The sequence below is a fragment of the Pseudophryne corroboree genome, chromosome 5, assembly GCF_028390025.1.
Source record: "Pseudophryne corroboree isolate aPseCor3 chromosome 5, aPseCor3.hap2, whole genome shotgun sequence".
NCBI classification, from domain to species: domain Eukaryota; kingdom Metazoa; phylum Chordata; class Amphibia; order Anura; family Myobatrachidae; genus Pseudophryne; species Pseudophryne corroboree.
The window spans coordinates 671843101-671862987 of record NC_086448.1 but is presented as its reverse complement, the minus strand read 5'-3'; the positions used below and the strand labels follow the sequence as shown (position 1 = coordinate 671862987).

The 19887-nt window shown below is 47.2% G+C and overlaps 1 protein-coding gene across 1 annotated transcript in view; it reads right to left on the bottom strand.

The window, feature by feature from the left end:
• Positions 1-19887, bottom strand: part of RP1 (RP1 axonemal microtubule associated) — a 1008071-nt gene that overhangs the window by 161395 nt on the left and 826789 nt on the right. The window contains exons 49-50 of the mRNA XM_063923729.1: positions 8385-8583; positions 5567-5626 (exon numbers count right to left, since the gene is read on the bottom strand). Coding sequence (XP_063779799.1) covers positions 5567-5626; positions 8385-8583 — 259 coding nt within the window. The remainder of the gene's footprint in view (positions 1-5566; positions 5627-8384; positions 8584-19887) is intronic.

Sequence of the window (19887 nt, the reverse complement as noted above, 5' to 3'; positions counted from 1 at the left end):
AATAGACTGAAAATGAGTGGAAATTATGGTTTTTGAGGTTAATAATACTTTGGGATCAAAATGACCGCCAAATTCTATGATTTAAGCTGTTTTTTAGGTTTTTTGGAAAAAAACACCCGAATCCAAAACACACCCGAATCCGACAAAAAAAATTCGGTGAGGTTTTGCCAAAACGCGGTCGAACCCAAAACACGGCCGCGGAACCGAACCCAAAACCAAAACACAAAACCCGAAAAATTTCCGGCGCTCATCTCTAGTTGTAATGACATTGCCAAACCCACACACCTTAGTGAACACTGATTTAAATTAGCATGAAAGTCCGCTTTGCAGATGGACCTGTGTTTTCTGCACTGCGCATGTGCCCATGCCGGGAGCAAGTGACTTTGATAAACTTAGGGTGATTCAGAATCGTCTGTATTTAGTCGCATCTCTAAATGAGTGTACAGTAACTGGGAGGAAACTGGGCTTTTACACACAGGCAAAATGTTCTGGGGGTTTTGCACTTTAGGCGGAACTGTGTGTTCTCCAGATGCCAGTGCACGCAGATTTCAGTTGGATCTCTTGCACCAGGTACAGGGCTGGTGAAAATGCGCTCACAGTGATGATGACTGAGTTCACAAGCTGGTGGTTGGGGGCAGTGCAGCCAAGATCCAAATTTAGGGGGTCATTCCTATCCAATCACTCGCTGCAGTTTATCGCAGCGCAGCAATCGGGTCGGAACTGCGCATGCCGCAGTGCACCGGCGCATGCCGGACGGCCGAAGGCCGTCGTTCCCTAGCGATCGCCTCTGCCTGATTGACAGGCAGAGGCGGTCGCCGGGCGGGAGGGGGCGGCACGGCGACATTTGGCCACCATTTTTGGGGCGCGGTCTGGCCAACGAGGCGTGGCTGGACCGTGTGGGGGGTGGGCCGCAGCGGCTGCATGATGTCACACGCAGCCACTGTGACCAGGGGCAGCAAAGAGGTTCTCCTGGCCAGCCGCAGGAGCTGCGCTGGCCGGGAGTTACTTCTCAAATGCAAAAGCATCGCCGCTGTGCGATGCTTTTGCACTTCTGTGTGTGTGTGTGTGGGGGAGGGGGGGCAGCACTGATATGCAGGGCGAACTAGCCCTATGCTGGGCGTCCTCCCGCATTTCTGAGTGCCTGATCGTAGCACAGCTACAATCAACTCGGAATGACCCCCTTAGTCCAGAGTACGTAATGCATCTGCAATGCCACTGTCTTGGATGCAGCTCTAAATCATGCCCTGAGTGAGCAGAGGAGTAATGATGACATCTGATGCATCATACACATGGAGCTGCCCACTAACTGGCACAAACCACCATTTGTTCACTTTAACTAGTGGTGGATTTTACCTATGGGCAGCCCCCCCAGGTAAAATCCGCCACTCCTCTCAGTGTCACTGAAACCAGATGTAGTCTGTGACTGCACTGGCTTCACTGTGACTGGCAGTGACTTCCTATTGGAAGCCCTACCTGCCAGTCACAGATACACAAGGCAGCAGGGCGGTAACTAGGTGTGTGCCAGCGGTGCGTTGCACACAGCGCATCTGCACTGTGGGCGCATCCGCTGGCACAAACACAGGGCCGCCCGCATCAGTAGCGGATTTACGGCTAAGCAATTTAAGCATGTGCTGCCCGCTGACAGGGCTGTTTGTTGCTGCCTGCGGCTAGGTTATCCTCCCATGTATACCTGCCGCATCACTCTCCCCTCCCCAGCCTCAAGAGTCAGACCCCTGGCCCTACACCTGGAAGCAGCCCGGCCACGGACTGCTGCTTACCATTCTGGAGATGCGGGGCACACAATCAAGCACCCTGCAGATCATATGCACTAAACCCCCAGACTGTACTGCAGTCCAGCGCAATCTTAGATAGATAGATATCTTAGATAGCACTGAGCTGTAGTACAGTCCGGGGGTTTAGTGCAGATGATCAGCGGCGTGCTTGATTGTGTGCCCCGCATATCCAGCGTGGTAAGGAGCAGTCCGCGGCCATGCTGCTTCTGGTTGTAGAGTCACGATTTCCAATGCAGATGAATTCCGGGGATCCCCCAATCCTCTCCTGCCGCTAGCAGCCCGGCAACCTCCTGAGCTGCTCAGGAGGTTGCCGGGCTGCTAGCGGCAGGAGAGGATCAGGGGATCCCCGGAATGCAGCTGCAGAGGAAAATCGTGTAATCACGGGCTTCTGCAGTGATAGGAACATGCTGGTTGGCCCTGGCGGATGATCGCTTAGCTAGGGTGAACAGTGTGATGCGGAAGCTCCCGGTCACAGTATCCACTGCAGCACTGTAGAGTATATGGGGGAGGGAGCGGGGATTGCTAAAACCCCCACAATCAGTCCGGGATTGGGAGATGGAGTTCCGTAACTGCTGTGGCCAGCCAGGTCAACGCTAAGCACATGTAACACTTGACAACGAGAAATACAGTACAAGGAAGTGGGGGGAGCTGCATCAAAGAGAACCCAACCTGGTAAGTATGAGGCTGTCATGTCTCTCTCTCCACGTTTCTCCCCCCTCTCTCTCTCTCTTACATGACTCTCTCCCTCCCTCCCTACCCATGCCTCTTTCCCCCATGCCTCTCCTGTCTTTCTCTCTCTCCCCCCATGCCTCTCTCTCTCTCTCTCTCAACATGACTCCTGGTAAGTTTGAGGCTGCCATGTGTAAAGGGCATGACGGTGTGAGATGCAATGTGTAATAGGCATTAGAGTGTGGTGCACAATGTGCAAAAGGACATTACAGTGTGTGGCGTAATGTGTAAAGGGTATTGTGGTGTAAGACATAATGTGTGAGGGGCATTACGGTGTGTGGCGCAATATGTAAAGGGTATTGCAGTGTGAGATGTAATGTGCAAAGGGTATTACTGTGCATTTTGTAATGGCCATTATGGAGTGTGGTGTATTGGGTATTACAATGTGTGGCATAATGTGTAAGGCATTACGGTGTGTCTCATAAGGTGTAAGGGTCATTACAATGTGTGGCAGAATGTATAATGGGCATAATGGTGTGAGACATAATGTGTAAGGAGCATTACTGTGTGTTGCGTAATGTGTAAGGGGTATCGCTGTGTGTTGCATAATGTGTAAGGGGCATTACTGTGTGTGGCGTAATGTGTAGGGAGCATTACTGTGTGTGGCGTAATGTGTAGGGAGCATTACTGTGTGTGGCGTAATGTGTAGGGAGCATTACTGTGTGTGGCGTAATGTATAAGGGGCATTACAGTGTGAGGAATACTTCCGGGGTGGGAGTGCACTGCACAATCCAATACTGTAGCTGCTCTTGTACATGGTCCATGGCGCTGTGGCTGGGTGCTGGCATCCTACCGTGTACACACCGCTGCCTCCCTCTCCCCTCCCCCATCTCAGAGTCAGAGTTGCTGCTGCCGGAGCCTGCCGTAATGTGTAAAAGGGAGCTCTGCCTGCCGTAATGTGTAAAAGGGTGCTCTGCCTGCCGTAATGTGTAAAAGGGTACTCTGCCTGCCGTAATGTGTAAATGGGGGCTCTGCCTGCCGTAATGTGTAAATGGGGGCTCTGCCTGCCGTAATGTGTAAAAGGGGACGCTGCCTGCTGTAATTTCAGTAATGGAGACTATGGTGCAGCGTAATATGAATTGGCCCTATTTTACGTATGGGGGGGGGGGGGGCACAGATGCTGTTTCTTGCACACAGCGCTAAAATGTCTAGTGCAAGGCAGTACCATTGGGAGGTGTTTCCTCCCTCCGGGACTTCCAGACCGGGCTGCGATAGGCAGAAAGCTGGCTTCCTGTACTTTCCTCTCCTCTCTGGGCTGGGGGTTTCGTAGCCCCCTACTTAAAGAAGTAGAGTGTTGGTTGTTTTTTTTTTGAAGACGTGCAATTCAACAAAGGAAACACATATACAATGGTGCTTATTACTAATGTATATACTCATCCATTTCTCTTTTCTCATTTTATCTTGTCTACATAGCTTTTTTACTATGAACTGATCCAGTCCTTTTAGGCTTGTACTATTTCCCTATCTAGTCATTTTAGCTTTATCGCAATGCAATGACCCTGTCATCTTAGTTTTACTACTTGCAGTAACCCAGTACTCTTAGCGCTATTACTATACAGTATACTGATGTGGTACCCTTACTTTTATTACAATACAATGACCCTGTCATAAGTTTTATTCCTATTTATTAATTAAATCAGTCCCTTTAGTTGTATTACGGATGTATTCAAAATGGCAGCATTCAGGAAACCGACGCCAGAATCCCGACGTCCATCATTTTACCGGCGGTCAAAATCCCGACACCCCCCCTACCCAGTAAGTATTTCCCACTTGGTTGGCAGGTCCACGCCACCAACTGAGTGGGAGCCAAAGTGTGGCGAGCGCAGCAAGGGGACCCGCTGTCTTTCTGCCAGTATACCAGCAGGCGGGATGCCGCTGTCGGTATACTGAAAGCCAGCATCCCATCTGCCGATATATCATACTGCGCCCTGTATAATGTACAATGCAATGATCTTGTCATCCTATTGTATTCCCACAGTACTGTATGTTCTGATCCAGGCCTCTTAGTTTTTTCAATGTACTAATCCAGTCTTCTTAGTTTTATTGCTACACAGTAAACCTCTCATCTTATTTTATTGCAATGTATTGATCCAGTCGTCTTTGCTTTGTTACTATGTACTAATCTAGTTGTGGTAGGTCATTTTTTAATATGTTCTGATCCAGTCCTTTGAGTTTAATTACTATACGTATTGTTCTTATGTTCTTAGTTTTATTACTATGTATTGATTTAATCCTCGAAAGTTTGTTGCTATGGATCAAAACTCAATCCTTTAATGTACTAATCCTGCCATTACTACGTTTTTCACTATGCACTGATTCAGTCATCTTAATTTTATTACTATGTATTGATCCAGTCCACTTAGTTTTGTTACTGTGTATTAAAGTATATCCTACTGCAAATGTTCTTACTATGGGGGTTATTCAGTAGGGATTGCAGATTCTGCTAAAAAGCAATCCTTTCTATCGCCTGCCCAGCGGCTGCTACTGCAATTTAATTGCGGTCGCAGCTACTGTGGACCACCCCCTGCGTATGCAGGCGGTCCGCTGCCAATTTTCTCATTGGGGTTGGCTGAGTGTGATGTCACGCAGCTTCCCTGCCCGTTTTCCCCACGCCGACCCCCGGAAACGGTTCATCGCCCCCCAACGAATGCATCTGCCTGTCAATCAGGCAGACATGTCTGCAGCCAATGCGATCCAATCGCAATCGCATTGGCCTGGTGCGCACGCACAGGACGGGATCTGCGTGTGCGCAGTGGCGCTGGCAATGGGGATATTGTGGTCTCATCGCTTAGCGATGCTACCTGAATAACCCCCAATAAACTGATTTAGTCCATTTACTTAATTATATACTAATCCAGTTCTCATAGTTTTCTTATTATATACTGAATATTTCCTCTGTTGTATTAACATGTAATAATCTCTCCTCATAAGCTATGTTACTGTGTACTTATTAGAATAGCAAAATAAATAATACAAAATCTAATTATCTGTTTCTATATAAAATGGCTACAAAGCAAATAGAACATAAATCACAAATACATTACCGGATGTCATGGACTGACTCTCATAAAGAAAAGAAACTGAACTGCTGGATTCTTTCTTTTCTGTAATGGTAACATATATAAAATACACATTTAATATCATTGTGAATATAATACACATGAACAAATTTGTTTCATATGAACATGTGTTTACAAGCTACTAATTATTCGACGTACTGACTAAAAACAATAGATGGATACTGATCAAAAGTCAGGTTTGTGCAGAAGTTAAAGTCACCTGAAATGACCATAAACTGTTAATTTCCCCAAATATTATATTCTGAATATATATTATTCATGTCATTAGTGGATTGCCATGATGACAGAACAGCCATGCCGCTGAGGGGTGTGCTAGGCCAAAGTGTGGCTGCTACTTGGGATCTCCCTCAGGCTGCATGCACGAGCAGCATAGACTCTCAGCATCCCACACCTTTGGCAAACCAAGCGAGGAAGCTATTGCTTAGCCTGTCACTCTCCACATGTCCACAATCTAGCTCTGATGGGAACGTGCATGTGGTTCCCAATCACCGTCTTATTGTCATCTAAATAAATATATATATATATATATACTGTATATACAGGGTGATTCAAAAGTCGCAGCACACCCTTTTGCTTCAAAAACTGTGCAAAAAATGGGAAAACTGAATACTCCAGTAAGGTATGGGTGAGGTGGGTTATCTTTTAGGGTATGTACCAAACATGGGCCATCGTGAATCTAAGTCATTTTTTTCAAATGGAAAAGGGGTTGTGTAACATATCGCACAACATCAGAATTTGCTGAAAAGTTTATTGCTGCAAACAGATTTGAAATAGCAGTTATGGTTCAGAAGTTACAACACTTTTTGTTGTTGCAGGCAACTGAAGATGGCTTTGACAAAAGAGGAGAGAATTTAGGTCATTTTGATGTCTGGAGAACGAAGTTTCCGTGTCATAGCTGCAGATTAGATTAGATAGGTGTCGATTACATTTTTTGGGACATGTAAAGATCTTGTCTAAATGGGACTTTTTAGACGCCCAAACAACTGTCACAATTCAATTGTGTTTGAGCGCCCATGCACATCGCGCATGTCGTTCCCAAGCAGACAGGGTTTAGCCATTTAAAATGGCTAAACCCATCTAAACTCCCTGCTTTGTGCATCCAAATCCAAAGTGCCCAGTTTACACACATTTTTTCTTGCATCTCAGGAGGTTGCGAGAAAAAATGTGTCACCCTAAAAATGGGCACCCTAACGGTGGTACTCAAACGGCAGAACGATTGAATTTCTGACACTGGGCTCCCTCTAGTGGTGGCCATGGGGAAAAAACAATTGAATCGGCCCCATAGATAGATAGATGAGGTGCATGTGCACTCGTATTGCATTAACCAATTGATAATGATGATGATTATAAATTGTGGCAAAACAGGTAAATACTTCAAATACCATATACTTGTAGCTTATCTTAACTGCAACATTATCCTCTGCAGGGACATTTCCACAGGGATTTCAACCAACACAGGGATTGAGGCATAAATTCAGTTTATCAAACATTCTAAGATAAGAAACACAAGTGGATCACCAAAGTCCAGTGTTGGCTCTTGTTCCAAATTCCAATGAGATCTAACTGATGCATATGCAGCAAAAAAAAAAAAAAAAAAAAAAAGGCGGGAGGCCACCACAGTTCACCCTGGGCATTTTGCCTGGATGACTTCATCAGAGTGTCCATACCCTTGTTGAAATCATCCAGATGAAACTAGTACAGAGTTTTTAAGTGATCTATTTGTGTTTTCCTACCTGCGTTTGTGTGTTCTAGATCATCTTTAAATCTATTCAGGCTCTCGATGCTGCACAGGTGAGCAAATTCTATACAATTCTATACACATTCTTTATTGTTTGTTTATAAAGTCATGTTGCACTGACAGGTTTTTGGTATGTTATTTTGTGTGTTTGTGTAAATATTATAAATACATTTGGAAAAATAGCCTCCTTTTGTAATTTTTTAATCACTGTTGTTTTATGCTTGAAAAATATATATTTATTCCAAGGTAATCCCAATGACCAGTATAGACATGAGACTGAACCAATATAAGTAACTTAGAGACTTAGGGGGACATTTACTAAGCAGTGATAAGAGCGGAGAAGTGAGCCAGTGGTGAAGTTGCCCATGGTAACCAATCAGCACTGAAGTAACATCTATAATTTGCATACTATAAAATGATACAGAGCTGCTGATTGGTTGATGAGGCTACTTCTCTACTGGCTCACTTCTCCGCTCTTATCACTGCTTAGTAAATGTCCCCCTAAAGGCAGAGCACAGTGCAGGATATAATCAGATCAGTATAAGGGCGGGTACACACTACCTGATAGTGGAATGCCGGCGACGGACGACTATATCGTTGAATGATACAGCGTTCAACAATACAGTGCGTACACACTGAACGTTATCGTTCAACAATAATGTTCAGTGACGTCACCGCCGGCATTCCCGATCATGCAGCTCAGCCTGACATTGACAGGCTGAGCTGCATGTCAGCTCATTATTGGTGATCGCTGAATGGTGTGCGGGAGCGCGCATCGTTCATCAGTCACCAATATTACCCCATACACACTGGACGATATAAGCCTTAAAAATAAACGATAAAGACTTTTGTGTCGTTATCGTTTATTTTTAAGGCTGAAATCGCCCAGTCTGTATAGCCCTTTACCCGATAAGTGGATCTCACCACAACCTTATGTAAAGAAGAATCGGTAATGCAAAGATAAAACACAACCTACAGTATTATAGAGTATGTCCCTAAAATCTTTTCCTTTTTTTTCCCAGCTCTTTGTCACAAAGCTCTGACCTGTCACTCGCAGAGTCATGGATACCATTTCAGTTTTTTCTTTTCTCCACGGCTGGGCTATAAAGATGTATTTGTTCTTGATGAATGATCCCTCCTCGACCACAGCTTTCTCCAGCTGTAAATTAGTTTGCTTTTCTTTTTCTATGAGCAGTTCATGCATTACACCAATGTCAACAGCTTCCAATTGAAATCCAACTGTCTGTTAGATAAAAGCATTGTAGCATGGTGTTTATGAATTGCACACTGGGGTAGGACATTTAGCAGTTCTTCCTCTGATTAATAATCTTATGCTGTCTTTATGTTTCATAATCATTAGCATTAGAAGTGAAATAACATATATAACAGAACATCTATGTGAGATGCTAAATCATGATGTAATGTGACAGAGAATTGGAATAGGGTTAGATGGGGTTATCTCCCAAGGTTAAAGGTGTGCGCTATCTGGTACAGTCGTAGAGGCATGCTTCTGCAGGCGCTTTGGGTATAAAATATACATATTGAAATAAAAGTAATGATTGCTGACATTTAATTTGTGTAATCCTAAATGGTATCAAAAAGTGAAAACAGTATCATGTAGATTACAATGGGGTCAGAGATCGGAAATAGGAAATTCATATACCTTTATTGAGACAATGGTAAATGCTTTGTACGGTTACATTGGATGCAAGTACTGACTGGGGCTATAGAACAGCGCCCCGGCATCTCAAAATGGGCGTGGACTCACAGCACGCCCCTGTATCTCTGCATGCCGGTTGAGCTGAGCACGGGGAGGCGGAGCTGATTGGCCAGGCTTTCGGACCAGAATGGCACATTAGGCCATCGGCCATTCTGGCATTTGCCAGAAATGCCAGATGGCCAGTCCAGCCCTGGTTGGATGTCACATTTTTCTGTTGATCCATATTTTATTCTCCCTATTTTTCATTTCCCGCAGGCAGAAAAAAGTTTTTAATTGTTAGTAATTGTACTGTTTGGTTGGCAGTCACTTAGGTTACCCATGTCATATCTAGGGGTGCAAAAGTATTCTGATCCTTATGAGATACATGGTGGCAAAGTGTATGGGGTGCATTGACAGCTGCTTGCGGAGTCCAAGTTATATAATCTACCACTGTACAGTATATAATAGTGTAATTTGCATCACATAAGGGTACTGTTATAATTAGTGAAACACAGATCTGTATGGTACATATATTACATATAAACACTTGTGGATTCCCCACAAGGCACGTGCCTAGGGGCGGTACTTGGTGGGGGCTGATGCCAAGTTATTCTTTTTTGTCATTCCGACTCATTTTTTAAAATATTTTATTTTGTAACTGACGGGAGTAGGACGGGATTTGGTCAGGATCCCAACGCCAAAATCCTGACACTGATCAGAATGCTGGCGCCGGCATCCCGAATGAGATCACAATGCCGGCGCCGGCATCCTAACAGCTGGGCTACCGGTGGAGTGACTGCTGACCTGTCGGAGAGATAAACCAACTGGGGGAGGGGTTAGACTGTGGGTTTAGCCATTCCCCTGGAGAGCTTTACGGTTAGGCTGTGGGCGAGGGGGTGTTAGGTTTAGGCTGCGGGAAGGGAGGGGGGGGGGGGTCAGGTTTAAGCAATGCAGGCAGAGCTAGATTAAGGGGGGTCCCAGGGATACGTACCCCGGGCCCCCCTTACCAAAAGGGCCCCCTGCCACACCACAGATCGGATCTCTCTTCAATCCGATCTGCGGTGCTGCGCTCACGAGCCCCGGCTCCCCGCTGCCCTGTCCCTCCTCCTCCTTCAGTTCAGCGTGCGGCGCACCAATGACTGAGCCGCAGGCTTGCTGAGCCGGACAGCAGTTGTGCGCTGATTACAGCTCTAAGAAGAGTGCTCTAACAGTTGTAGCCAGGGCAGCTGGGCTCAGTCATTGGCGCGCCTCACGCTGAACTGAAGGAGGAGGATTCTTAGCGATGTGGATATATATATATATATATATATATTTATTTTTAGTCCATGGGGGCCCCTTGCTCTTTAGTGCCCTAGGCCTCCCGGGGCCTTAATCCGGCTCTGAATGCCGGGGAGGGTTAGGCTGTGTGTGTGTGTGTGTGGGGGGGGGGGGGGATAGGTTTAGGCTGCAGTAAGGGAGGGTTAGGAGGGAGGGGTAGCATTAGGGATTATAAACAGCGCAGTTGATATTCTGACCATTGGCATTTCAGCCACATTTCAGTGGGACAATGTACAGCAAATTGTGATTCAAGAGGTGGTAGTGGGGTGAGGTTGGGGCTGATTTGGTGGTCTTGAGGAATTTAGGCTGACCCTAAGTTAAAAGGGGAAGTGACGTGATGGGGAAGGCAGATAATAATGTGTCTAGGGGCGGTCCTGACCCCTGAATTCGCCCTACATATAAAATAAAACCAAATGTAACCCATTACTGATGGTCATTGGTCACTGAACAAAATAAAACATTTTCCACACACTGGGCCTGCTCTATCATTAGGCAGCTTTTGACAACTGCTTAGGGCGCTGGGACCTGTAGGGTCTGGAAGAGAGACATCCTTATTGTACTGAATGCTGGCAACGGATGTTGTATGCCACCATGGGCCAGCACCCGTACTTTCACTAGGTCCAACACTTGACCTGAGACAGTGACACATTGTCACTGAAAGTGCTGGTGCTGCAGGAACAAGAAGACAGGCAGCAGCACCATCCCCTTTCCTTCCTTCCCAGCCAGGGACAAGGGTGGTCATTTCGATTTGATCACTCGCTAGCAGTTTTTAGCAGCCGTACAAACGTTATGCCGCCTCCCCCTGGGAGTGTATATTAGCTTAGCAGAAGTGTGAACGAAAGGATCGCACAGCGGCTACAAAACTATTTTGTGCAGTTTCCGAGTAGTTTCAGACCTACTCAGCGCTTGCAATCACTTCAGACTGTTCAGTTCCTGTTTTGATGTCACGAACCCGCCCTGCGTTCACCCAGCCATGCCTGCGTTTTTCCTGGCACGCCTGCATTTTTCCGAACACTCAGAAACGCCCTCTTCATGTCAATCACTCAGCGGCAACCACTGCGACTGAAAAGCTTCGCTACACCTTGTGTGAAACTACATTGGCTGTTGTAATAGTATGACGCGCGTGCGTATTGTGCCGCATACGCATGCGCAGAAGTGCCATTTTTTTGCGTCATCGCTGCGCAGCGACCGAAAGCAGCTAGCGATCAACTCGGAATGACCCCCAAGGAGCGGAAAGCATGGTGCACAGAGCTGCATCAGTGTAGGAAGACCTGGATTAACAACAATAATTAAAGTAAGCATTTAAAATATAGTATAAAGTAAAAGTCAAAGTAGTATAAAGCACATTTTCTATTTTCATATATGTAATGCTGCTCAGATTGGTTAGTCCTCACTCGGCTATGAGGTAAGTTGCAGCTTACTGCCAGTATTGCAGGGAAACATTGGGGGTAATTCAGAGTTGATCGCAGCAGCAAATTTGTTAGCAGTTGGATAAAACCATGGGGGTCATTCCGACCCATTCGCACGCAGCGGTTCGTTGCTGCGGTGTTAACGGGTCGGAAATGCGCATGCGCGGAGCCCGCAATGCACACGTGCATTGTTGCCCAGCGACACCCGTCGCCGGGCAACGACCAGTAGAAAGAAGAAAGTGATCGCTAGCGCAATCTCCAGCCAATGAGAAGCTGCCAAGTGGCAGCTTCTCATTAGCTGGCAGTCTGGGAGCCGTGAATGGCGCACAATCGGCGTCAGATTCAAAGTGCCTTGTTTCTTTTCAATAGCAGCTGGTCTGTGAGCCAGTACAGTCTGGCGGCCGCTGCCAGCGTTACACCGCAGCAGGGACCTGATGCTCCAGGCCACGACCACTGAAGCAGGGGGTGAGATGGGGAGGGATTGAGATGTGCAGGGGGTAAGATGGAGGAGTGAGGTGCAGGGGTGGGGAGTGAGAGGTACAGGGGGTGAGATTGGGAAGGAGTGAGAGGTGCAGGGGGTGAGATAGGGAGGGAGTGAGAGGTGCAGGGGGTGAGATGGGGAGGGGGTGAGAGAAGCAGGTGGGTGAGATGGGGAGGGGGTGAGAGAAGCAGGGGGTGAGATGGGGAGGGATTGAGATGTGCAGGGGGTGAGAGGTGCAGGGGTGGGGGAGTGAGAGGTACAGGGGGTGAGATGAGGAGGGAGTGAGGTGCAGGGGGTGAGATAGATAGATAGGGAGGGAGTGAGAGGTGCAGGGGGTGAGATAGGGAGGGAGTGAAAGGTGCAGGGGGTGAGATGGGGGAGTGAGGCACAGTGAGTGAGAGCGAGGTGTAGGGGTAAGAAAAGGAGAGGACGATTCAGTTGATCAGACACAAAGGAGACATATAGGGAGTAAGGGATACCTAGGATGAAGATATGGACTCATGAGGAGAGCGACAGACAAAGGAAACAAGAATGCAGAAGGGACACATAGAAGACATAAGAGAGGTGAGCAAAGCTTGTTCAACATATATTGCAATATTGTGAATCAAATCTAAAATTAGGAGGGGGAGCACTGCTGTGGGCATTGTGAGTGTAAGTGGCTCTGCTATTGTGGGCATTGTGTGTGTAAAGGGCAATGTGAATAAGATTGTGCTACTGTGAGGCATTATTTTGAATTGGGGGTACTTTTGTGTGGCCACGCCCCTCCCTTGTGAAGCCACACCCCTTTTTGGCGCACGCAAGAGGGGTCATGGGGGAGATGAGTTCCCCCACCTCTCTAGGACCACTTTAAGCCCTGAACACACCCCACCCAAATCTAACTCTCTCTGCACATGCAATATCTGCCCCCCACTGCAGTGCACATGGGCCCTCATTCCGAGTTGATCGCTCGCTAGCTACTTTTTGCAGCTGTGCAAACGCAGAGTCTCCGCCCACGGGGGAGTGTATTTTCGCTTTGTAAGTGTGCGATCGCATGTGCAACCGAGCGGGACGAAAAAGTTTTTTGCAGTTTCAGAGTAGGTCTGATTTTACTCAGCCCTTGCGATCACTTCAGCCTGTCCGGTCCCGGAATTGACGTCAGACGTCCGCCCTGCAAACGCCTGGACACGCCTACGGTTTCCCTACCACTCCCACAAAACGGTCAGTTGACACCCATAAATGCCCATTTTACTGTCAAACTCCTTGCGATCACCGTGCAAATGGATTAGTCGCTAGAAGCATTGCCCAACAACGATGCTGTTTGTACCCGTATGACGCGCGTGCGCATTGCGGTGCATACGCATGCGCAGTAGTAACCTGATCGCTGCGCAAATCGGCAGCGTGCGATCAACTCGGAATGACCCCCATGGTTTTGTCCATCTGCTAACAAATTTGCTGCTGCGATCAAATCTGAATTAGGCCCATTGCCCAGCTGCCCTCGTGACTTTTTTTTTTTCCAATATTAATTTTTATTATTTTGTAGTTGAACAAAAGTAAATGGGAATGGGGTACAGAATAGAAAATGGGGGGGGGGGAAGGGGTGAGGGGGTACACAGACAATTCAACATGTACAGTATTGTGTAAAGCATAACAAGAGAATCATCTAACAATAAGTCCATGTGGAGCTGAACTCATCCAACAACATCCGCATGTCAGTTTGTCAAACTAAGTTTCTCCGCTTCATATATTACATCTGGCGGGCGCTTATGCCAATAGGTAGTCCATGAATGCCAGCGAAGAAGAGGACAAGATGTAGTGGAGGCATAAGCCACCCCTGCGGTTTCAAATTCACAATGAGACTGTATAGCCTTTTCTATCACAGTTATATGGGGGGCCCCGGGGGAGCGCCACTGACGGGCAATTAAATGTTTGGTGGTGGTAAGTATGTGACCCAATACATATCGTTCGCCCGGCGTAAGGGTCGCCATAATAGAGATGAAGAAGAGCTAGGCGTGGGTGCGGGGTTAGGTGGTGGCCCAATACCAAACTTATAAGGTGAAAAACAGAGTTCCAAAGCTGGGCAAACGTTGGGCACTCCCAGAAAACATGCAATAATGTGCCGACATTACCACAATTGCGTCAACAAAGATTAGGCGTGGAAGGTTGCATTGCATGTAAACGGGAAGGAGTGAGATATAAACGGTGGAGGAGTTTATAAAATAATTCCATATGTGAAACACATTTAGATATTTTAAAGCAAGTTTGGAAGATCGTCTCCCATTCCTCCTCCGAGACGGGGCATCTAAGATCAGTCTCCCATTTCAACTGAAATTGGGCTTTCTGTAGTAGCCGAGGGTTGATAATATAATTATACCATTTAGTGATGCCTCCCCTGCCCTCCCCAGTATCAAGGAAATTCTGAATAAGCTTAGGCAATGGGGAATACCCGTGAAGCCAGTGTCTAAGTTGCAAATATTTATAAAATTCTCGACGCGGTAATGATAATTTTTCTTGTATTTGAGCAAAAGAAAGCAGGGCGTTGTCCACCATTACATCGTGGAGGGACAAGATTCCCCTGGATATCCAGGCATCGAATCTCAGATCGGGAATCAAGGAGGCTATGCCAGTCAGTGAGAGGGTCGAGGAGGGGAGGGCTATATCTGTCCCTCTAAGCACCACTTCCAGCCAGGCCTTCCGAGTAGACTGGACCGTGAGAGATCTAGCGGTTAATATTTTGCCCTCATTTTTCAGGAGCAGTAGAATATCAGTCAGGGGGAGTGGGGAGGCAAGTCCTTGTTCGAGGTGAACCCATGATTTATGTACAGAGTGTGAGTACCAGGCACCTATTTGTGCAAGTCGACATGCTAATTGATAGGAATATATATCTGGATAGGCCAGACCCCCCTCTTGTTTGGGCCGGGTCATCATTTCCTGCCTGCAATTGACCATTCTTGATCCAATTTGAGGGTCTTAGGAGCCTTTGCGGGTGTCTCCTCCAATTTCCAAGAGTCCAAAAGTCTCAAACCGGCCTCCGGTGTAGATATAACATTTGTAGCGCCGTTCCTTCTGACAAGTAATTTAGTCGGGAATACCTAGCGATAGGGTATATCAGCTCTCCTCAATGCCGTGGTCACCGAACAGAATGAGCGGCGCATAGCTAGAGTAGCCGCTGAGAGATCTCCGTATACCTGTAGATCTCCCAAGGTGGATGCTTGTTTATCTGGTCGCATAGCTGCCCGTAGAATTTGTTCTTTGATGTGGAAATAATGCGTCCTCATCAAGGTGTCTCTCGGAGCGTACTTTGGAGCATTTTTTGCTTTTGGAAGACGGTGGATGCGGTCAATGAGGAAATGAGTTGGTAGGGAGGAGATTCATGAAGAGATTCGTCGCAAATTGTTTGAGGTCCAAGTTGGAGACCGTTTCTGGGATGCCGCGGAGCTTTATGTTGTTACGGGGTGACCTATCCTCAAGATCACAGGTCTTCCGTCGTAGATCCGCGACTTCAGATTGCAGCTGAGTAATCATCTCATTGTGGGACCTCACTACCTCCTCAGACTTATTCTCGAGATGGTCCGTGCGCTGGCCTATGGCATCGACCGTTTGTTGGCAGCACTGCAGCGCCGTCTTAACTTTCATCGTAATATCATCATTGAAGGTAGTCCGAAGCTGCCGCATAGAGCCGAGTGTGAGAGGTGCATCGACATCCAGTTGTGAGAGTTTCGTCGGACCCACACGGGGGATCGCAGACGTGTCATCACGCCCCGAAGAGTGTTTGGACTGGGAATCCGATATGAGAGACCCTTTCGGACCTTGGGATGCAGGAGATTGTTTTAAGAAAGCAACCGGATGAACCGAAGTCTGGTCTTTCTGGCGTTTAGGTGGCATAGTACCGGAGGGTATATCCCACTAAAGTAGACGTTCACGAAACAAATTGGAATTAGGAGGACAGACAAAATTATGCCGGCTTGATAGCTGCTAGGATTCGTATCACAGCATCAGGAGCAAGGGAGAGGTTAAAACATTGCGATGGCATTTACATCATCACTGCCCGTAGGGGGGAGGGCCTCCCTGCGTCCCCTACCACTTAGGTGCACTGACGGAAAAATCATATATATATGCTAGGAAGATATAAGCACCTAAGTTGTTCTAATATGGAAGGGTGAAAGAATATGAATGTAACAATTTCTGAAGAAGGAGGTATGGGAGGAGGTGGTTTGTATGTAGCAATTATCCAGCATGTAAATGGATGCAGGTAGCACACATTGACAGCAGGACAATGGGGGTAATTCCAAGTTGATCGCAGCAGGAATTCTGTTAGCAATTGGGCAAAACCATGGCCCTCATTCCGAGTTGTTCGCTCGCAAGCTGCTTTTAGCAGCTTTACACACGCTAAGCCGCCGCCTACTGGGAGTGAATCTTAGCTTCTTTAAATTGCGAACGAAAGATTCGCAATATAGCGAAAAGACATCTCTGTGCAGTTTCTGAGTAGCTCGAGACTTACTCGGCATCTGCGATCAGTTCAGTGCTTGTTGTTCCTGGTTTGACGTCATAAACACACCCAGTGTTCGCCCAGACACTCCTCCGTTTCTCCAGCCACTCCCGCGTTTTCCCCAGAAACGGTAGCGTTTTTTCGCACACACCCATAAAACGGCCAGTTTCCGCCCAGAAACACTCACTTCCTGTCAATCACATTACGATCACCAGAACGAAGAAAAAACCGTGAGTAAAAAACCTAACTGCATAGCAAATTTACTTTGCGCATCGCACTGTGGACATTGCGCATGCGCACTAAGCGGAAAATAGCTGCAATGCGAAAAAATTTACCGAGCGAACAACTCGGAATGACCCCCCAGATATAACATGTGCAGAGAGAGTTAGATTTGGGTGTGGTGAGTTCAATCTGCAATCTAATTTGCAGTGTAAAAATAAAGCAGCCAGTATTTACGCTGCACAGAAATAAAATAACCCACCCAAATCTAACTCTCTCTGCACATGTTATGGGGTATATGCAATTGCGGTCGAATTCCCGAAAATGACGAAAAACGGGACATTTTCGCCCCAAAGAAAATTCGACAATGCAATTCAGTACTTTTCGTCAAAAAAACGGACTTTCCAAATTCGACTTTTTGAAATTCGACATTTGTCAAATTCGACATTTCTGCAATGGTACAAATGCGGCAATTCGACAAAAGTATATTCAATTGAAGTTTGGAAATTCGACAACAGTGCTTTTAGACAGTAAATTCGTCATTTTCAATCCGCCACACTTTGGTGGCGGAATGTAATAAAAAAATTTTAAAACATGTTTTTTGGGGTGTTTTTTTTATTGGTAATAGCATATCTATTTATATTAGAAGGGATTAGGTACTTGGTTTGTCTATTTTGGAGGCACAAGTATTATTTATATATTTTTTAAAATATTATTATTATTTTTTTTAAAAATGGAATGGTAAAAATCAGAAAAAAAATTGCGTGGGGTCCCCCCTCCTAAGCATAACCAGCCTCGGGCTCTTCGAGCCGGTCCTGGTTCTAAAAATCCGGGGGGGAAAATGACAGGGGATCCCCCGTATTTTTAAAACCAGCACCGGGCTCTGCGCCTTGTGCTGGTGCAAAAAATACGGGGGACAAAAAGAGTAGGGGTCCCCCGTATTTTTTACACCAGCATCAGGCTCCACTAGCTGGACAGATAATGCCACAGCCGGGGGTCACTTTTATACAGCGCCCTGCGGCCGTGGCATTAAATATCCAACTAGTCACTCCTGGCCGGGGTACCCTGGGGGAGTGGGGACCCCTTCAATCAAGGGGTCCCCCCCCCAGCCACCCAAGGGCCAGGGGTGAAGCCCAAGGCTGTCCCCCCCATCCAAGGGCTGCGGATGGGGGGCTGATAGCCTTGAGAAAATTGAAAGAATATTGTTTTTTCCAGTAGTATTACAAGTCCCAGCAAGCCTCCCCCACAAGCTGGTACTTGGAGAACCACAAGTACCAGCATGCGGGAGAAAAACGGGCCCACTGGTACCTGTAGTTCTACTGGAAAAAAAATACCCAAATAAAAACAGGACACGCACACCGTGAGAGTAAAACTTTATTTCACACATGTCGACACACATACTTACCTATGTTCACACGCCGACTCGGTCCACTTGTCCAAGTAGAATCCACGTGTACCTGAAAATAAAATTATACTCACCTCAATCCAGTGTCCGGATCTTTTAAAATAATCCTCGTACTTGGCAAAACAACAAAACGAACACCCGGACCAAACGGACTGAAAGGGGTCCCATGTTTACACATGGGACCCCTTTTGCCGAATGCAGAGACCCCCCGTGACTGCTGTCACAGAAAGGTCTCAAGCCAATGAGGAAGCGCTACTTCGTGGCACTCTCCTGATTGGCTGTATGCGCGTCTGCTGGCAGACAGCGCATCGCACAGCTCCCTCCATTAGTTTCAATGGTGGGAACTTTGCGGTCAGCGGTGGGGTTACCCGCGGTCAGCCGCTGACCGCGGGTGACCTCACCGCTGACCGCAAAGTTCCCACCATTGAATATAATGGAGAGGCTTTGCGATGCGCTGTCTGACAGCTCAGACGCGCATAGCAGAGTGCCAGGACGTTGCGCTCGCTGATTGGCTGAAGGGACCTTTCTGTGACAGCAGTCACGGGGGGGTCTCTGCATTCGGGGAAAGGGGTCCCATGTGTAAACATGGGACCCCTTTAAGTCCGTTTGGTCCGGGTGTTCGTTTTGTTGTTTTGCCAAGTACGAGGATTATTTTCAAAGATCCGGACACTGGATTGAGGTGAGTATAATTTTATTCACAGGTACACGTGGACAGAGGTCGGCGTGTGAACATAGGTAAGTATGTGTGTGTGTCGACATGTGTGAAATAAAGTTTTACTCTCACGGTGTCTGTGTCCTGTTTTTATTTGGGTATTTTTTTTCCAGTAGAACTACAGGTACCAGCGGGCCCGTTTTTCTCCCGCATGCTGATACTTGTGGTTCTCCTAGTACCAGCTTGCGGGGGAGGCTTGCTGGGACTTGTAGTACTACTGGAAAAAACAATATTCTTTCAATTTTCTCAAGGCTATCAGCCCCCCATCCGCAGCCCTTGGATGGGGGGACAGCCTCGGGCTTCACCCCTGGCCCTTGGGTGGCTGGGGGGGGACCCCTTGATTGAAGGGGTCCCCACTCCCCCAGGGTACCCCGGCCAGGGGTGACTAGTTGGATATTTAATGCCACGGCCGCAGGGCGCTGTATAAAAGTGACCCCCGGCTGTGGCATTATCTGTCCAGCTAGTGGAGCCTGATGCTGGTGTAAAAAATACGGGGACCCCTACTCTTTTTGTCCCCCGTATTTTTTGCACCAGCACCAGGCGCAGAGCCCGGTGCTGGTTTTAAAAATACGGGGGATCCCCTGTCAGTTTTCCCCCCCAATTTTTAGAACCAGGACCGGCTCGAAGAGCCCGAGGCTGGTTATGCTTTGGAGTTGGGACCCCACGCAATTTTTTTTCGGGTTTTTTCCCATTTTTTAAAAATCGGATCAAAATCCGTCAAATCGGCTGTTTTTCGACAGCGGGACTGTCGAATCCGTTTTTTATTGAATATGTTGAATTCCGGCACCCACTTGCCGGAATTCGACGGTCGAATTGTGTCGAATTAAAAAGCAGGCGAAA